The sequence below is a fragment of the Aythya ferina genome (genome assembly GCF_964211825.1).
Source record: "Aythya ferina genome assembly, chromosome: 14".
NCBI classification, from domain to species: domain Eukaryota; kingdom Metazoa; phylum Chordata; class Aves; order Anseriformes; family Anatidae; genus Aythya; species Aythya ferina.
The window spans coordinates 8,370,921-8,391,110 of record NC_140312.1 but is presented as its reverse complement, the minus strand read 5'-3'; the positions used below and the strand labels follow the sequence as shown (position 1 = coordinate 8,391,110).

The following is a 20,190-nucleotide window of genomic DNA, read 5'->3' as shown; positions in this document are numbered from 1 at the left end:
AAACAGATGCAGTCTCCTTTCTGGACATGTTTATTGTTTTTAAAATAGTCATATTGGCTTAGCAGAGCCCTGTAATTTTATCAGCGGAAGTTAAATCAATAGGAAGCAGTTGAAAGTGAAACAGGGGAGGCATATGGGATTTTTTCATTGTTTTACTAATGTAACTTTTAAAGCCCAACTTCAGATAAAGCACCGCAATCTTGTGTGTGTGTGTCACACCTTAGCCCTTTGCATGCTACTGCTTTCAGTGTCCAGTCTTTTAGAAACAAACACTGTTCCTGCACCTTGGATGGAAAAGGAATGAGAAAAAGGGGTGCAGTAATTTGGGGGCTCATCATGAAACATTTCTCCCACCTGGGGATAGAACGTGCTTGTTCATCCTGAGAGGGGAGCATGCACTGCAGCAGTCACTGGGCTGCCGTTGGGTCTGAGCAAACTTGCCCCCCAATTTGAGGAGATGGAAGCACTGCCAGTATTTTGTATACCCTATGTGATACTTCGGGATGTACTGTTTCTCCTTCCAATCCTGTGTGTTTATCCCTGGCACGACTGGGCTGCCCAGGGTACCAGTGTGTCAGCCCTAGAGCTGGAGCAAATAGCTGCATCGGTTCAGGCAGAGTGCGATGCTTGGTTAAGAGCGGACACAACCAGTCCCTTGTGGCCGACTCAAAATAATAATCTTCTAACTTTGGCATAAAAATAATGAATGCAAAAATTATAGTTTTAAACCTTCTTGAAATTTCCTTTTCTTCTTTTAAAATAAATTTTGAAATGCAAATCTTATTCTGAAATATAAAGTCAGAACAGTCCATTGAAAATATCACAGTAAAATTGTTAGGTTTCTTGAAATATATATATATAGCATATATATTTCAATAGTAACTGCATATATATTATTAATGTATGTATATATATTTGGTCAAGTTTTACTGAGTTGCAGTGAAGTAAGGACTCTTACTGCTTTATTCATTTTTGGAAAGCAGGAAGTACCTCCAAAAGTCAAAACCAATCAACGAACCCCCCAAAACTTCCTCTTTGATGTGAAGGTGTTTAAAAGAAAGAATGAACGTGCATCTCTTGCAATCACATAGAGATTACAACTATTATTTTTTATGGAAATGTTTTAAGTAAAATGTGTAGCGTATTTGGGAATTTTTTGCAACAGATCTCTCATTATTCAGCATTGCATTCTTCCTCCATGTAATCATGTTTCAGACAGCTATCAACAACTGAAAGCTTTGGACATTCTTAAGGACAGAGAAACACAGAGGACTCAGTGAAATGCAACTTTGGTATCTGAGGCATCAGCAAGGATGAAAGAGAAGCACTGGCTTAGGTATTGATTGTAGGTGGAATATTATGCCAGGTAATTTACATTTTCAATTCCCATTAATGAGAACTCACCATCCAAACGGTTAGGCAGAAAATCACAGCCAATACCTTTAATTTCACTACTTGAAAACAGACACAAAGGGAAACTTCCGTCCCTTCCCCCAACCTGGAGGAATCACACGATGCATGTATTTTTGGTTTGGTGATTTCACCCAGTGCAGACGTCACAAAGTACCAGGGGGAGGTTTCCATTTTTGGCAGGGTGTTGTAATCTTTACAGCTTGTAAACGGTAAGTCCCAAATATTGAGATGCTGTAGAACAGGGAGCTAGGAAGGGGTGGTGGGGCATTACATCCTCATGCCTGTGTTGCATAAAGCTGCATGAGTTATCTCCTTGAGAGGGAAACCTCTGTTACCCTATTTCCTGCACAGCAGCTGCTTATCGTCAGGAGAGAATAGGAGAGAGAGCAGGCTGTGATATGAAAAGGAAAGCAGGAAGATCATCACTTTACTAAGATAAACAGCAAATGCATTGTTTAGCTTGAGAGTGAAGATTTAATGCTCTGGTACAATATGTAAAAAGCTTGCCACATTCCCTTTTGCTGAAGTTAGCCTATGACTAACTCTTTGGGCTGGTCCTGCAGACTTTTCCCATCCAGGCTGGTTTGGTAAACTTCGGTTCAGTTGCTTTCAACTGCTTGTGCTGGGTACGACTCCAGCAACGCCTCCTCACTCTGGCATGGTACAAGCACAGAAACTTTTTAGGGTTCCCTCTTTTTCAGCATGCTTGAATGTACTCCAATGAACATCTTTGGCTCCAGAGTGCCATGGGAAAAGAATTTAGGTTCAGGTCGTTCCTGGTCACTGCCCTACTCAGAGGTGCAAGCTCTGCGTGATTTCAGTGGCTATGGGCTACCTGTAGGTGGATCTACACAAGATGATATGGGAAAGCTTCAGAAATCCCAGAGTTAGCACTGGGTTGCTGCTTTATCCATTTGATTCCCTGCAATGCCGAGTAGTCATAGCGTCTCTGTTCCTAAAATCAGTAGATTGACATTAGTATTTCTGCTGTTAGCTCTTGTACAACGATGAATGGGCTCTGGGCTGCACGGGGTGGTCTACATGTAACCTAAGTGTCTTAAAATGGGAAAACCCATTTTCATATCCATTACATAGCTCTTGGCAGCACTGCATAAAGCACTGCCCAACTATCTGAAAAAAATCATGTTCCTTATTCTGCAACTTCTTCAGCTGGGTTTTTAAGTGCTTACTTAAGTGGTTTGTTGAATTGCAACTTGAATAATCATGGTTTTGAGTGCTTAATACTGATTTGTCTTGATGCTCTGAAAATTGTTAGCCTGGCAAAAGTGTTTAACAGGTTGCAGGATCAGATCCTTAATCTGTGGCGCATTTATATAGTTAGTCTGGAATTGGGTTTTACCCAAGGAAAAAGAATTAAATTAAACTCCAAATATTTTCAGTACTTCCTCTAAGATATACGTTTTCTCTTTCTCTGAAATTCCAATTTTAACTGGCTTTATGCAGCTCTCCTTGCGTGTCACAATACTCTCAAAGAGAAGAAAAATAAAAGCATGTACCCCATCATTTAAACTCCTGTTGTGATGCAGCAACTCTTGTCAGAGCCTCATCTGTGGAATAATGGAGAATGAAACCACACTTCATGATAAAAACTGCAGGCGAGGTCATTCTTACAGTCACTAGCACAAACTGGATATTAATCATAGTGCAAATACATTTCAGAAGCTAAATAAGAGCAGTCCCAGAGTCCTGCTGATAGCTGTGCATCCCACTAATTCACCTCGGTGAAAATGTACCTCTAAGCTCAATTAACCCCTATTCCAAGGCCACCCATAAACTTTGTGGTAAATACGTTTTTTCCCCCTGCCTCTGCTTTCTATCAATGGAATAGATCATTTCTGTTGGGGGATAAAATGCTCTCTCTGCTTATAAACATGGGTCCCTCATTAAGAATAGGAGAGGTCCGGTGTATAAGGGATGTGTATCAGCAGCTCATTGATTCTGTGACTTTGGATGTTCGATGCTCCTGAGGGCATCTGCTGCTGCTCCTGTCTCTGGTTGCTATTTGAGGCAGGTAGAAATGCCCAGGAGGCAGACGGATGGCGATGTGGGGGGAGAGGGATTTCCTCCTGCAATTGCCTGCACACAAGTTGGTTGTTAAACATGTGCAGGAAGCTCTGAGGAGGCGTTATAGCTGTTGTTTTGTTGTTATTATTGTTATTAGTATTATTAGTACCATTATTATTCTCCCTTCTAAGCATTGTTCAGAGGCAAATTGGAAATGTGGTAATTAGGCCCTGGCTGGTAGTGTAGTATTAGTGTCCTGAGCCAAAGTTCAACGCCCTGAAATGAAATTTAAACCAATTAATCTGTTAGATTTTTATCGCTTGTCCGTGTTTTCTCAGCAATTCCCTCAGCACGCGGCCTTTGATCAACTCTCATACAAAAGCTAAAATGTGTGCCTGCTGCTAGCAAGATGGGGCTGACATTAACATGGCACTCATAAAACAATCAGAGCAGTGAAGCCCTCAAACAGACAGGGCATAGTAATATTTAATAAAAGCGCACACATAATCTTCAGAATTAGCATTTTGTGCCTTGCAGTACCTTTGGGAGAAGAGCTTTTATTTGTGGAGTGATCATTATTATAACAAAGAAGAGCTACCTAATAATTTCCACTTTAACTCTGCAATATGCCACAAGCATTTCTGAACCATTATGCTAAACTGTGGCGGGGTAATCATTTTATTGTCACAGTTTGAAGGAAGAAAAATCCCCTGTATATGGGTAGCTAGGGGAGCAGGGGAACACTGGAACACACTGGTGCATACACACAGCAAAAAACTTTTCCTTTTTGCTACCCATGAGCTGAAGTTGGTACCTAGGATCCTCTGTATGGATGATGGCAAGATTTTAACAGCATATATGCTAAGGAAAGATGAAGATTTCAGAAGGACATTGTTCTTCTTGAAATTCATTAAAAATGCTTTTGCTCATAAATCCTTACAATTTATTGATAGGGACCTTAGCTTTGAAGTCAGCAGCAAAATTCCCACTGGCTTCTGTAAGTTTGGGACTGCTCCTTCTAAAATCTGTCAGTTAACTCAAACCACAAAAGCAGTGCACTAAAATGTGTCAGATGTTAACACTGGGTTGTCTTGGTATTATGCAAAGGAGAGCAGCTCATTAAGGTTCATAACTTCTATGCCATTTCAGCAGGTGGAGGATGTGGCCGCATCACCTTCAGTGAGGAGCTGCATGTTTGAGGGGTAATAGTTTTTCCTTAGTCCAAGAGAATCTGGAAAACATACAGTGAATATGGTTTAATAAAACCAGAAACAGAGTTTCTTTAAATCTTACCTGATAGTTACCAAACTCTTTTGTTTCCAGTTACAGTGAGATTCCAACTCTTCACTTAAAAAAAAAAAAAACAAAAACAAAAAAAAAGGTTAAAATATGTAATTATTATTTTTTATTATAATTCTTCTCTGGACTGTCTGTGCAAGTCTGTGTTATCAATAATGTTTAGTTCATTGCCTTTATTTGAAGTGGCCTAAAGTCTTTCACTGCATTTTTTTTTTTTTTTAATAAATGATGCTTTGGTGTTACAGAAAGGCACCTAAAGTGATAATATTTTGAAACAAAATATTTATTTTTTCTTGGAAATTTTAAAAAGTGTAATAGCTAATTTCAGATAGAGATTTTGGAGCTTTGCATGCTGAGAGAAAAAAAAAAAAGTAAAAAAAAAAAAAAGTTCTGTGCTTTGGTTTCTCTTGTGACCAAAACAAAATGTGAAAAATTAAAGTCTCCAATGAAAAGATTATTCTGCCTAGCTCTGTTTTCCTAGGGTTGCACAGAAGTAAATACCTTCCAGACTGCACTTTGCAAGTTGCCAAATGATTAACAGAAGAACTATGAAGAGCTGAGGGCCTGAGCTGGCCAGACGTGTGTAGCAGGGGCATAAACAGAGCTGAGCTCAGAGCATTGCCCCCTCCCAGTGTCACCTCTGGTGGTGCTGGCAGCTGGGACCTGATACTTCCATCATCCTTCCCGGTGCTCCAAGAAAAGGGCCTGGGAAACACAAAGGTTTAGCAAGACCAGTGTCTCAAACAACACTGGTTGTCACAAATTCGTCATTGTGTAAACATGTTTTGTGCCTCCAAAAACAGGTAGCAGTCTGGGTGCCTCCGTCAGCGTGTCTCCTTGGGCGTTCTTGGGATGCAGCCATCAGTGCGGCTTCCCTTGTGGGGCAGCACCTTCTTGCAGCCCTTCCAGTCTTTACAGAGATTTGTGTTTTAAGATAAAAGGGAGAGCTGTGTGGGGAAAGCTGGGAAGTCCCCCTGGGTTTTTGTGTCGGTCTCAAGTGAAAATAACACCCTGAATTTTGGGGGGAGCAGGTAGTACTCTCTTTGCTTCTCAGGTAGCGCTTTGCTTATTAAACTACCAAGTCCTGACTTCGTCTCCTCAGAGGAGATGTCCTGGGACATTGCCAGCAGTTTCACTGAGCTTATATTTAAGCAGCAGTTTCATTGGCTTTATATTTAAATAAAATTACATGTACATGCAGTCACCTTGACTTGGTGAGTGAGTGTATCCCAGTGAAAAGCCCACAGCTCCGGTTCAGCACAGGGACCTGATCATCTGCTTGAAGCCCCGCTGATCACGATGGGACTTGGCAGAGATTTGATATCAAACGCTTACACGTATAAAAAGTCAGGACTGAATACACAAACAACACATGGGGTGCAGCACCTTGCACTCAGTAGCGCAGTGTAGGTAGTACAAAGAACATCGCAGGATAAGCAGCAAGACCTTTAGGGGGGACCTGCAACTGCACAACAGTATTTTGCATTCATTTTAAAGATGAATTGAATCTATAATTTTGAAGCTTGCATATGTTTTCTGTTAATGGCTTATGGTCTCAAACAGCTTTTATTCACTGGTATTTAGGAAAGAAATGTTGCCTATAGTCTTTAAGAAAAGTAGCTTGTTCTCTAACACATGGGAAACTGATTATCTTTGGGTTTTATTGTGGTGTGTGTGTCCACAATCAACTGGAAATACTGGAAAGGGTGTAATTTGGAAGTGATTTTATTTTTTATTTATGAAAAGCTTTGATTCTATGAAAGGCCTAGATGGCATTTTGAAAAGCTGCTTTCACTGTAAATCCATTGCTGTGAGCTCGGCTGAAAGGAAAGCATTTGGTTTGGACTTTGCAATGGTTTTATGTACAGTTTTATGCAAGTAACTTGAATCCAAATTAAACATATTGAAGTTACTTCTGTGTGTGCACTGCATTTTCATGATGGTAATGTTAGGATGTTTCTTTTGTTAGCTCATGTAAAAGTTAACGGCTGTTCTCTGCCAAGTTTGAAGCAGAGTAGTGATTTTTTTCTGTGTGTTTGTGTTTTTTGCTGGAGCTGGCATCCCCATCAGCTTAAGTAGTGGAAAACTTTGTGCCTGACACTTACAACCTTTTGTAGGTAGGAACAGGCTCTGTTTGCTCACTGTGCATGCTCTCCATCACTGTAGCATTGCCCACAGAAACACTCACTGTTCAGGGTGACTCAACAGCTCACTTTCCAGCTCACTCCTGCTCCCCAGCTTCGTGCCTGCCTGTCCTGCCCAGGAGCTTGAAGGAATCTTCTCGCCAGCCTCACTGATTCTTGCCATTAGCTCCAACCAGCCAGAACTTCATTAAATAATCATAAAGATGCACAGTATCTCTTAAACATTTTGTGGCTGGAGCATTCTAAAGCAGACTTCGTGAATTACTTAATTTACTGTCTTTACATTTAGAAGAAAGCAGGACAGGGGCTGTGCCACCACGTAACCATGTTAAGTAATTCATGGGTGCAAGCATGTTACCCTGGGTTGTTCTCATATGTGGGTGGCTTTCACACTCGTGTTTTCCTACCAAGTCCTTACCCAATAAAGTACCTGAGTGCTCTCCCTTGGGTATGCCAGCAAATACTCAGCATAGAACCAAATACTCAGTTAGAACCAAAAAAGCAGCTCAGACAGCCTTTTGACCAAGTGGTAATGGACAACCAAACGCCAGCAACCTTACAAGAGGTATATATGCAGATATTTGCATGTAGCTAACGAAGTCCTGCTGACTGGCACCTGAATGACATTGCAAGCCTCAGTGCAGGCAATGGTGCAACCCTTCATGTGATTTCAGTGGATCCAGCCTCTTTTGTGAGCGGAGGTGTGGGTTCACAGCTAAAGGGAAGTATCAGTCTTTTCAACATTGAGGCTGACTGATGGAGTTTTGCTGCTCCTTAAGGTATCCATTTCTTGTGGCTAATGAAATTGTGGAGTTACCCTTTTTACTTAAAGCAGTACCTAATGGCGTGGTGTCATATTTCTCCCTCCTGCAGTTTTAGCAAGGAGAAATGGGTGGTATTTGAGTTGGAATTACTTGTTTTCATCAACCTGTAAGGCCAATGTGAGACTCAACAGCTGAGAGTCATCCAGGCCTTTTTGGCTTATTCAGGTTGTTTTTACAGTAGTGTTATTCTACTGGATTCAAGACAGTTAAATTATGATGTATGCCGGTACTGCAGAGGAGAATCAGTCTGTGGATGTTTATATTGCCCTACCCCACCAGTATATAAAGCTGACATTGCTCCTGCTTACATAGTCTTAATACAGATGATCTTACACCTAGATTTGAGTTTACTGGTTTGAGTTCTGCTCACATTTTCAACATCCACTCAGGAGGCACTTACTACATATGATGCCAAGAAAGTGGCTCATGAAAGTGGGAACAGACTCTATGAATAAGGCAAAATACATTGCACGTGTTTCTTAGTTATCCAGAAGATGCAACATAACCAGGGTGACAAGGTGGCAGGGTTGTGGTTAATTTTTTTTTTTTTTTTTTTTTTTTTTTGTAGTTGCTAAAGCATTTAGCAGGGCAGGGTGGTTTAATACTAGAATAAACTGGATCTCATTGCAAAAGACTTAAAGAAATACCGAAGGTTACACCCTTTGTTATTTAGCCAATATTTTCCATAATATTTATGGGAGTTTCCTTGAGTAGTTTAGGTTATGATGGATAATAAAGCAAGCTCACTGGAGGTTGTTTTATTAACTCAGATATTCCACATTTCATCTACAATAAAGATAGGGCCTGGATTTTTTCTAATTTTCAATTGATCTCTGCCTATTATGCTATGATTTTTTGTTGTTGTTCTTGATATAGGTTTAAGGTGTGTGTGTTTTTAAGTGGATAACAAAACCAAACAAATTAATTGATTAAAAAAAAAAAAATACTTTCAAAGATACAGTTTGAAGTCATGCACATGTACTAGAAAGAACACGATTGCTGAAATCTTTGTGTTAGTAAGGGGAGAAAATGAAAGCTCCTTTTATTTTATTTTTCTCAAGTCTTCTATCATTAAAATCTGGTTCTAACAGCAGAATACTTCTCTTTTTCATGTGTGTTGAAAAGCAGCTACACCATGTATCAAAGCCATCAGTCCAAGTGAAGGATGGACTACAGGAGGTGCCACTGTCATCATCATAGGAGACAATTTCTTTGATGGGTTACAGGTCATATTCGGCACCATGCTGGTTTGGAGTGAGGTAGGTGTTGTCTGAACGGTAATGTCTAATAGCTTTGTCTAGCTTATAGCTAGCCTGTCCTTTTTCTATGCCACATGCTAAATCAGCAACAAATTTTTAGATGTGAATCCTTTCCTTGTTCAGTTTTATGAAAATAATTAGTCAAATTTACCTGTGGCAGAAGTACATTATAGCCAGGGGATTTCCATCTCCTCTCACTGGCCTAGAATTTACCTCAGTGTCTTTTACTCCAAGAAAAGGAAAGGATAAATGATTTTCTGAATAATTCTGCATTTAGCACTACAATTAGCTAAGGGCCAACAGGAAATAAGTGTTTAGGCCCTACTGTCTAGGGAAACTGGCTACTTGTAGCTGCAGCTAAATGAGGTGGGGATTGCAGAAATTCAGCATCTTTGAATAAAATGTCCTGAAAGTGTAGGTGCTCGGTGTAAGTACCAGCCACATAATTGCAGTTGAATATACAATATTGTATCCACAGTGGAAAATACAGCCTTATCATATCCAGCCATGTCCTCTATAGTTTCAGAGTAACCCTTTTTGTTTGTTTGCTTGTTTCTCTCTCTTTTTTTTTTTCCTTTTTTTTTTTTTCCTTTTTTTTTTTTTTTTTTTTCTCTGTTTCTCCCAGCTACCTAAATCCTCTCTTCTCCTGAAACATTATTAAACATGGAGTCTGATATTCCCCCACAGCCTGTGGAATATTAAATCCCAGGCAGCATCACCTAAACGGTCAATTCCAGTATGCAGGACAAAGTTCCCACTGGCTTCCCTAGCATGGAAAGGCAGCTCAAAGGAAAGGTTTGAGTGTTGCCTTTATGGCTTTCCAAAGGAAATGGGAAGTTTTATAAGAAATTGATATATTCAGGAGTTTAGTACTGAAATAAATAAGTTAAGAAACAAACCATCATTTCCAAACTAGCTTACCTAATGACATGAGGATCTTCTGATCTTTTGCCTTATATCTTATATTAAATCAATATTTAATTCATATCCAGTACATTTTTCTTACTGATTCTGTTGCATATACAGCAGCTTTTTTTTTTTTTTTTTTTTTTTTTTTTTTTCCCCCCATATGAAGAGTATCCTCTAATGTCCTTCATAGGCTTCACTGCTCTCTCTGTCTCTCTCATTCTTCCACTTGAGGACAAGTGTGGATGAAAGGGCATTCCAGAAAAGGAGATATTTTAAATGAGCCCTATTCTGAAGCCCTTATGTGATCATGAAAGTGCCCCCTGGGTCCAGTGTAAGCATTTTGTGTGTTAGGATTGAAGCCATTATGGCTACAGACATTTAAAAAGGAAAGGTGAAGAGGCTGGGAGGAAATTGCTCTGGTTTTGGTACTGCAGAATTGGATCTTTCATTATAAATCTTGATTCTATTTATTAGTGGAAGCCTTTAATTGGCAGTTTCTAACCTCAGGTAAGTGAGAGTTGGTAAAAATATTGTTGATGATGGTCACAAGTCCTTGCCATAAAATTAATAATGTTAGAGGGGCTCCAGATCAAAGTCTGTGTTTGCTGTGAATGCTATAATGGGCTGCGAGTAGGCTTTGACTCCAAACTGTTTCACTGTCTCTCCCTTAAAGAATTGCTTCACGGTTTCATAACCTATTGGAGTGACAGACATTCTATAGGGGAAAATAAATTACTTCTAAAAGAAGCAGACAAACATGGTAAACAAGCGCAGAAAGGCATAAGCTGAGTGAACCCTAAATAACAGTGATCTATAAATACTTCAAATTACATATACAAGCCACATACAAAATTTGTTCATTTGCCCTCCCATGTCTAAAAATGTCTGGCACATTTTTGATACTCAGGAAGAATATTTTTGTTTTACTTTAACAGAGTGTAGGATTGGACTACTGATTTCTGAAATTCAGTACAATTTCAAACCTGGAGCAGGTTCATACCAAGCTGCCAGTCAGGCCTGGTTTTGAGCAAACTTGGACAAATTATTTTGTAATTGAATTCAAGAAGAATTCTCAATTTCATCCCGTTGTTTCACTAAGCTGCAAAAAAAATCCAAAACAAAACTAGACAGCAGGAAGCTAAAGAAAAATAATGAGTGTTGCAAAGTATCTTCCCATGGATTTGTCTAGCATCACTTCAAATTGTAATTGCAAGCGGTTTGGGAGATGAAGTCTAATATTTAAATTAAGCATCATTTTGCCACAGACTTTGCATGGGACCTTGGGCAAATCACATAATCTGCTTAAAGTTCAATTCCCTTTCTCTAACATTATAATAAGATTAGTCACCTTCTTCAGAGAGGTGCTGGGAAGATAATTATCCTAAAGGTTCTATATTACTCAGATTTTATTATAGCAAAATCCATGTAAGTACCTGAGACGCATGGATATTTAAAGTATAAATCCTACCACAGTTCAGAAGCAAAATTTGAAGCCAAAAAACATTGTTCATTTTAAGGGTGTATTTGTTGCTGTCAAGCAGCATATGTTATAAATAATTTGAAATGTAAATAATATATTTTTAATTTATTTTACATGTATTCAAGTTTTGTAATTGAAATATTTATATGCTTGAAATGGAGTTGACTGTGTTAAAAAAGGAGGTTTAAAATGGTTTCTGAAACACATATTTATTATTAAACATATATTTTAGTTGTAAACACTCTAACATAATTACAACCTTTCTCAGCCAGGGAGAACTAAATAAAAACTTAATTTGTCACATTAATTTTGTGCAAAAATGCAGATACCCTAAGCCAGTGGGTTCAATTAATCCTTAACTCCAATATTACTTCATAAAAACGACTTTAAGAGCCACCGTTGATATTTTTAGAATACAGTAAAATGGACCATCTATTGCCTTTTTTTTCGAGGGACTTTTCATGACTGGTAGACAAATAATATTGATATATCGTGCACATGCTGAATCTGGACAGACAGCTCCCAGTAAATAGTCTGTTTGTGAGATAGACTCTGCCTTTCTGTTTGCCCAGTCCACAAACAGGAGGATTTGTTATTTACAGTTTTTACCCAGCACTCTGGTTCTGTGCATTGCTGCAAATATTCCAAATCTGAGCTGCTGATAAAATCCTCTGCTGTTTCTCTCTCTTGTTGAGGGGGGGTGGAGGGGGTTGTAATTCCAAGAGTCGAGTTTCAGGACAAACACACATGATTATGAAGACAAAATTAGTTTCTTATAAATATTCCACAATATTTGCTTAAAATGAGCTATTTCTTCAAACATTTTCCTGCCAAGAACATTCCTCCAGCTGCACAGAGTCAGCTGGAAACAACTTCTTTCTTTTCTATTAAGAAAAGATGAACCACTGAAACATCAGTTCTTTTACCTTTGTACAGCACAAAAACAGAGGCTGATTTTTTTATGCTGCTGAATCAAATTCTGTGACTTTTTTTTTTGTTTTGCTTTTGATGTTTATTATTGATTTTGGAAGTCTTTCTTTTTGTGTGCTTATTCTGGAGGCCTGACTCATTTTTTAAAAAATGGGTAGGCACCCTCTTTCTGAAAACCAAGACTTATTAATCAGCATCTGGATGCCCAGTATTGAGTCATGCAAAGTCACTGGTCACTTTTGAAAATATAGATACCTTGAGGGCTCTGTTTCCACTGAAAGCCATTCATTACCTTCAGTGGGTAGGATTATTATTATTTTTTTTTCATTCCTGTCCTAATGGTCCTTCTCACACAGAGTCCAAGTTAAATTTATGGCTGATTGTCACCATTTCCCTAACCACAAACCAGAGCTCAAGCATGCAAAAATAAACTAGTGACTCAGATTAATGACATCTTCTTGTAAAATGTCACTTTTCAAAAAAAGAAAGTAACCTGGCACTCTTCAGTGTGTGAAATGATGCTGTATCACACAAGAATGTCTAGAATATATTAGCAAACCACAGAAAGAGGCTTGTTGTACATACTCAAACTAAATGTGTTTTGGATTTTGAAGGACACGCACCTCCCTCCATTCTGAATATCTCTAATTCAGGTTTTAATCCAATCCACAGCATGTCCCCGGCTGACAAGTAGGAGTTTATATAAAACAGCTAATGCAGTTGCCAAATACCAGACTGATTCACTTGAAAATCCCTTGGTAAAAAGGGTCCTGTTGCTACTTTTCTATCCAGCTCCAGATCTCAATTTATCAAATACTGGAAAAGGAAGTTGGATCTAGGACTTTGGCTGGCAGGTTCATCTCCAAATCACAAGCTAATGACTTGCTCAGGATTTACATCTGAAAAATATGCTTAGAAATGTAGGTAACCCATATTTACAAATCCTTATTTCTTGGCACGTTAGTTGTTAATGCACAAAGTGTTCTCACGTGAGGTTGGAGTATCAAAATAGCTTAAGTGGGTGAGACATGGAGGTTCATCTAGCTCTGTGTCTTATGTTTGGTAGTGGGAAATGGCAGACATGCATAAAAAACAAGTGGGAGATCATATAATGATGCTTCCCCAGAATACTCCCCAGAACCTTCAACAGTTTGGGTCTTAGAGGCCTCCAGAAGTGTTGCCTTTATTTTTAATATATTTTGATGCTAACATCTTACCTTTCTCAGGTGCTTTGCATGCAAATACTGGACAGACTCTGCTTTGAAGAAGGCATAGTCTGTCGGCATGAGAGGAGAAAGAGTGCTAGGAGAGGGTTCGCCAGGTGAGGTCATGGGTCAGTAGTGTAGACAGGAATACATCCCACAATCCTGGAGTCATAAGGGGTCAGGGGCAGATTTGGCCATGAACCCAGGCCCATGCAGCATCCATTGAGTCACTCCAATTGCAAAACAGAGTCACAGTGATTCAGAGAGCTGGTCCCAGTCTAAAATGAAGATCCTGGCGTTGCTGGGGAACCAGAGGTCAAGACCAGAGGTGGGGTTCAGAGGGCAGATTTTAAAGTGCAGTGACATTTTTTGTCCCTTAAAACCTATTTCTTGAGATGGCAACAATATAGGGGAATACTGGTAGGTAACCAAGTTAGCTAGTTCCTTTCTGTGGGCATGAGAACTGAATATTGACACAGAGCAAAGATCCTTCTAGCTCAGCACTGTATCAGGGGCAGTGGTAGACGGCAAAGAGAAAAAAGTTAAAGGAAGAGGAATATGTGTTCTTCTACTGTATCTCCCAAGCTTCAGTTCCAGAGGAGAGAGGAGTAAAATATATACCGAGTATCCTAAACCATAGGACTTCAGACATAATGTTCACCCTTTGGGAATGTGTGGGCGACAGTATTGTATATTTGTGGTTTTAAACACAGTTAAACTTATTTACTTCAGAGCACAAAGGAAAACCAAACTGTTTGTGGAGAACAAACCAGGAAACTTGCTTAACTCTCCCCAGCTCTCTTTAACAATGGACCATAAATAGGTCAGACATTTCTTGGGAACCAGGGAAGATGAGTATTGGAAAATGCCACAAATTATGTTTAAAGAACATTAAAGTGGTGACAGACCAGTAAATGCTGGGAAATTCAAAGATACAACCAGAAGCTGTCTGTAGAGCTCATGCCAGAATGGGGGTGAGGGGCATGAGGCACATGCTGATGCAGTAAGACTAGCATGTTAAACTTCAGTATTAAAATCCTTGGCTGTTTTTACAAGTATTTTCCCTTAAAAATGGCATGAAACTTTTCTCATCTTGCCAGTTCACCCAGTTAACTAGGACTGCTTGAGGATGGGATTTACCTCAATTGTGCTTGGCTACCTACAGTTAAGCATCTAGTTTAAATTTGTCATCCCAGCGTACTGGAGAAAGGTAGATGCTTCCAGGGAGCAGCTTATGCAAACATGAGAGGTGTCTGAAGCCTGGGAAATAAATTCGGCAGTGCTTTCTGCTTCTGCTGACTATTGGGGGCATGCAGAGAATTAGCCTAGACTTCACAACTTTGGTCAGACCCAACTTTAAGGCAACTCAATTTAACTAAAAGGAATTTTGGAAGTGTGTGTATATTTGTTTGTTTGATTGTTTAGAAAAAAAAAAAAAGTTTGTTAGTCATTTAGAAAAAAGAAAAAGAAAAAGCAGGGTCCTTCTAAAAATAAATACATTTCTAAATCACGTAATTTCAAAGCAGAGCCTGAATACGTGCTTTCTGGAGCTCACAAACTAGAAGACTGGTTCCTGACATGAACATTTTAAAATGGCATGAGTTGGGGGCTGACCTTATGACTTATGTGGATCTGAATAATGTTTGGAGTATTTGATGCTGGTAGTTTTGTTTTTAATCTTCAACTTGATCTAATACTAATTTTCCTATTTTAAATATGGAGAATTTCCTACTGTGAATGCCATTTGCTGCAGTAACACAGATGGCTCTCAGGCAGACATTCCTTTCTCCTCTGTTCTTTTTTTTTTTTTTTTTTTTTTTTTTTTTTTTTTTTCCCAAACTGCTTTATTTGGGAATTTTAGCTTTCTTGGCAGTTTGTAGTATAAATTAGGAGCAATAGTCCTGTGTCCTAAACAAAGATGTGCTTAAGAAGGCTGATAGTTTGATAGGACCTTACCATGATTTTGAAATGTTTGGTTCCTGTTAAAAAAAAAAAAAAAAAAAAAGTGGAAAACATCTTTAAAAAACAAACAAACAAACAGTATTTTCTATGAAATTGTATTCCGTAATCAAGTAGGCAACCAACAGCACTGAGCAGCTGACTGTCTGCTTGGGTAGCTATGGCTTTGCTCATTGTCAAGGTTAGTTTGATCGTGGCTGTTTGCTTCTCTAGTAGTGTTTTAGGGTGCCATAGTCAATTACAGAAGGATTATCCACGTACCAGAGCCATAACTTGGTTGCTGGACACAATCATTTCACTTTTTCTCTGTACCTCTTTTTCCTGTTCTTGTCTAAGTGAGCATAATGGGTGAGAAAAGGACATTTCAGTGATGGGGAGGTCAATTCTGTAATTACTGAACACATCAGAGATTTGAATTAATCTGCAATAAATTAGTGAACTCCTAAATGGCTCTAATATTAGTTTCAAGAACTACTTGAAACCAGTATAAACACTACTTAAATCCAGTCCATAATCCTAATAGATACCAGAAAGGAAAGCACTGGCCCACCCCATCCATTTTGTCTTGAGTATCAGGGTCCCCAGTCCAGTTAGCAAGAAAGTTATGTCTGTTTATTACATGTGTAAATCTACACATGCAAGTGATTTCTCAGATATATGTCAGTCACTGCAGTGGAGGCAAACTGGAACTGATGGGTAAATGCTTATATTTGGTACATGTATTTTGAGCACTTTGATCAGTTGCAAAGAAAAACCCGGCTTCCTTTAGAAACCAAACTTAGCATTTCTGCAGTAATCAGTTATGCCTCCACAAAATGAATAGGAAAGGGTCTCTAATTAAAACTGCAGCACATGGTGCTTTTTCAGTATACAGATGTCAGCTGGGGACCAGTGTGTTTAAAAGCCTGCCTGGGTTTGCACAGTGCAGTGAATCTCAGCTAAAGGGCTGTGTTCACACACGTAACTGCGTATCATTTATCAATCAGATTTGTTGGACACTGTCATGACCCCAATGTTCACTTGAGCAAACATAGGCATCCTGCTGGTGTAAGCTAAAGTTATTGCATTAAACCAGGGCTGATGCTTGTACTAGGAAGTGAGTGCCTGCCATGTATGAAAACAGAAATAATGTTGTTACGGCTGAGAAAGAGAATGCTTGTAAATATTGTAGTCACTGGCTTTTGTGTGGGTTACATCAAGATTGTATTCAAACATTGACAGGTTAATTACATGTTTCAAAGCTTGTTTACTGTGATCTGAGAGGAAAGTGTTATTAAAGAAGTATTCAGCATCTAATAGTGCTTTTTTTTTTTTTTTTTTCTTCTCTCTTTTCCCTTCTCAATGTTTTCCTCTAGCTGATTACTCCTCATGCCATCCGTGTACAGACGCCTCCCCGACATATCCCAGGGGTTGTAGAAGTCACATTGTCCTACAAGTCTAAGCAGTTTTGTAAGGGAACACCTGGAAGATTCATTTACACAGGTAAGGATACTTTAGTGCTAGATATAACATCAAGAAATAGAGCAGGCAATATATCACACTTGCTAGGGCTTCAGCTTTCATCGTTAAAAGCTGTACCATGTTTTATTATTTTTTTTTGGGCTGATCACATCATTGAATATACCAATATAAGGCTGGATTCTGAAATGGAGGTCTGTGTTGAGATGAATCTGAAAGCATACCCATGTGGGACTTCTGTTTACTTGTTTGTCCTCCCAATAGGACAGCTCTTTACCTGAGGGTTGGGGGTGTAGAGGAAGGAAAGAAACAGATGCTCCTGTCCCTAAAGGAACCAAGGAAACGTGCAAGCATCAAGAGCCAGACACACCGGTGTGATCATGAACCTACTTTCCCAGAAGCATCTTGCTAAATACCTGCATCTTGTGTTGTAACAGTGACATGGCCCAGCAAGTGTTGAAAGCAGCAGCCTGTTTGCCTTCCCATCTCACTGTAACATACTTGTCTCTGCCTTCCAGGGAGGCCAAGTAGCTTTTGCCCCAGTTGATGCTGCAGACATAGTGACTTGCAATGTTTTGGGGTGGTATCCACACTGAGACCACTGAGTAGAGAGCTCTGGCCTGAAGAGTTATTAACAAAACTGCTAAGATGTTACAGGTACTGTCAATGCTAAACCACTCTGAGTAGTGATAAGGAAATGGGAGATGAACCAAGAAGCAGCCTACCATTTTTAAAATAACATGTGTTGTTGATTCCTTGCAAGTTATACATGCTTCAAGAATTAACGTCTTGGTCTGGGTTTGGATGTGCTTGTTGTTTGACCTATAGTGCAGACAGGTCTACTGCTTCTGTAACTTTGCCTGAACTGTGCTTCATCACAATCCAATGCAATGCCTTTCCTCATTCTTGTTTGGCCCTAAAACTTTAAGAATGCAACATAAATGCCTGTGGCTACGGGGCACACTGAATTAACACTGGGCACGTGTACTGCTCCTACTGTGAGTGTACAAACATGGACTCGAGGCAGGGGATGGACTTCTGCGCTCCAGCTGGGTAAAGAAGCTGTCATTTGATTTCCTTAACACAGAGCAAGTTGAATAAAGGTGCCATATAAAGTTTTGTTGTCTTCTTCCAAATACCCGCTCATTTGGCTAGGATTTTGCACTGGGTTTCCTTAAGCTGGGTCTTAAAGTGTTCACATATCGCTTTGCTCACTAAGCAGAAGGCATTGGTGGGGAGTATGTGTATTTATTGTAAGCATTATGATTTCAGCAATCTGTGGGAAATTCATATATTGAACAAGAACGCACCATATCAAAAAGTTATTTAGGATTTGAATGTGGTGGAACAAAAGAACAAGAAAATGCAAAGGGTCAAATTGCCAGCTGGTGCAAACTGGCAGTGTATACCACATCAAAGTGTCAGCCAGAGCTCTGGACAGTTTGACTGTGAATCCTTTCCCTTCTGGACTTTGTACAATAAGTTGTGCTGTCCTTCTGCTAGTTGTTGAGCCACTGGGGTGGCAGCATCTTGGGCCAGTGAAACAGCAAACATGTTTGCAAAGAAGGCAGGGAGGAAAGCAGACTCCCCTGAACTTTTCAAAGAAATTTATGGGGACTTTCTTATGCAATTAAAGAAATTTGTACAAAAAAATGTACAAATGACTTGGACCCATTTTGATTTTCTTTTCAGATCACTATTAAATAGCTTTTCTAGGAAAAAAGGTTGAATGTGGAAATAAGTTGTCCCAGTAGGGAAAGTGTTTCCATCTATGCATTTTCAGATTAGTGTTTAAAACACATTATTTTTCATTCAATAAACGAAAGTTATGAAATACTAAACAACAATGATAAAATCAAAGGTGATCCAGTCCACGGACAATTCTCTTACTTATGCAGCTTTTATGGAGCTATGGTAGATATAGAAATGCTATTGTGACTGAAATTATACCTCACACAATTTGCATTTTTTGCAGTTCTTTCACAGGCAGCCTGAACTTAAATGTGTCTTTTTTTTAAGGACTAAATGAAAGTAAAATAAAAACAATTAATGCATCCTGACCTTCAGAAGTGCCTTCCAGCCCTTTAAACAAAATGCAGGTTCAGTACATGCCTGCCGATTAGTTTTAGTTAATTGAAAATTATAGGATTGACCCAAGAGGAAAATTTTGTTTGCACTCCAATCACTTTTACAAATTAAGGAAAATTACCACAATTTTGTTTAGCTAAGGTTTCACACTGAGTTCACGAAATTAGCTCAGCCATCCCAACAAAGTCAGCACTTTGTTAGTGAGCACTAGAAAAAAACTAATAGTCTATGGTGTGTACAAACGAAGCATAGAAAAAGCTATGATGCTTTAGAGAACTAGGCCAAGTGTTTTTAATTAGGATTATTGGTTCATTGTAAGTTTTGAAGAACAATCAAACTAGCAGATTAGCTGTTTCTTTTAAAGCTAGAATTTCTTGCCATTCATTTTTCCCATGAGAACTTGTTTTAACTCCCACATAGCACTATTTTTTTTTTCTTTTTTTTTTTTTAACAAGGCCTGCAGGAAATGGACCAATTGGAAGTTGGGATACAGTAACATTCCCCAGCATCACTCCAGCCGATGGGAGTTTTTCACAATGTTCTTCAGTGAACTCAGTGTTCTGGAACATATTACAAAACCACAGAGGCCAAATGTTTTCTCAGAGGAGTTTGGCCTCTGTTTTTGGCCGAAAACATTTCAGCATCACTTGCTGCTTATTTACCCTGCTATTAGGAACAAGAAAATGGGAAAGGAAAAAAAGGGAAAAGAGAAAAAAGAGAGAAAAAAAAAGAGAGAGAGTGTGTGAGAGAAAGAGAGAGAAAAAGACCTGGGGTTTGTGGGCGGTGCAGGAGTCGATCAAGCGTAGTTTCCTTTCTGGTGAGAATGTCCCTGCTCGTTAATGGTCCCATTTTGTGGTCAGGTCTCATTTAGAAGAAATTATTTTTAATCAGTGTTCAACAAAATATCCCCTCAAGCCACCTGGCTGTAAACTGTTTTTTTCTTACTGTTAAGTACTTAAGTTCTCAGAAGAAAATACCCAGTGACCCATTAATTTTAGCCTTTTTCTTCCCCTTTAACTGCAAATAACTTAGTAACATGATCTCTAAGTAGTCCATGTGCCATCTAGGAATCAAGGTCACATATATACAGAGAAATCCTGGCTTTTTCAAATATTTTTTTGAAAGAAATAAACCAGTGTCAACCCTGTGCTTACAAGGAAGCATAGCTTTTTTTTTTTTTTTTTTTTTTTTTTATTT

At 39.0% G+C, this 20,190-nt stretch overlaps 1 protein-coding gene across 14 annotated transcripts in view; it reads left to right on the top strand.

Moving 5' to 3' along the window:
* The window catches only part of EBF1 (EBF transcription factor 1), a gene marked incomplete at its 5' end in the record, with an annotated part of 274,881 nt that overhangs the window by 191,584 nt on the left and 63,107 nt on the right, over nucleotides 1–20,190 (top strand). For 8 of the 14 annotated variants that reach the window (XM_084536052.1, XM_084536050.1, XM_084536044.1 and 5 more), the window contains 2 exons: nucleotides 8,831–8,964; nucleotides 16,803–16,929. In XM_084536052.1, coding sequence (XP_084392178.1) covers nucleotides 8,831–8,964; nucleotides 16,803–16,929 — 261 coding nt within the window. The remainder of the gene's footprint in view (nucleotides 1–8,830; nucleotides 8,965–16,802; nucleotides 16,930–20,190) is intronic. The other 6 variants (XM_084536053.1, XM_084536051.1, XM_084536046.1 and 3 more) reach the window with 1 other exon arrangement.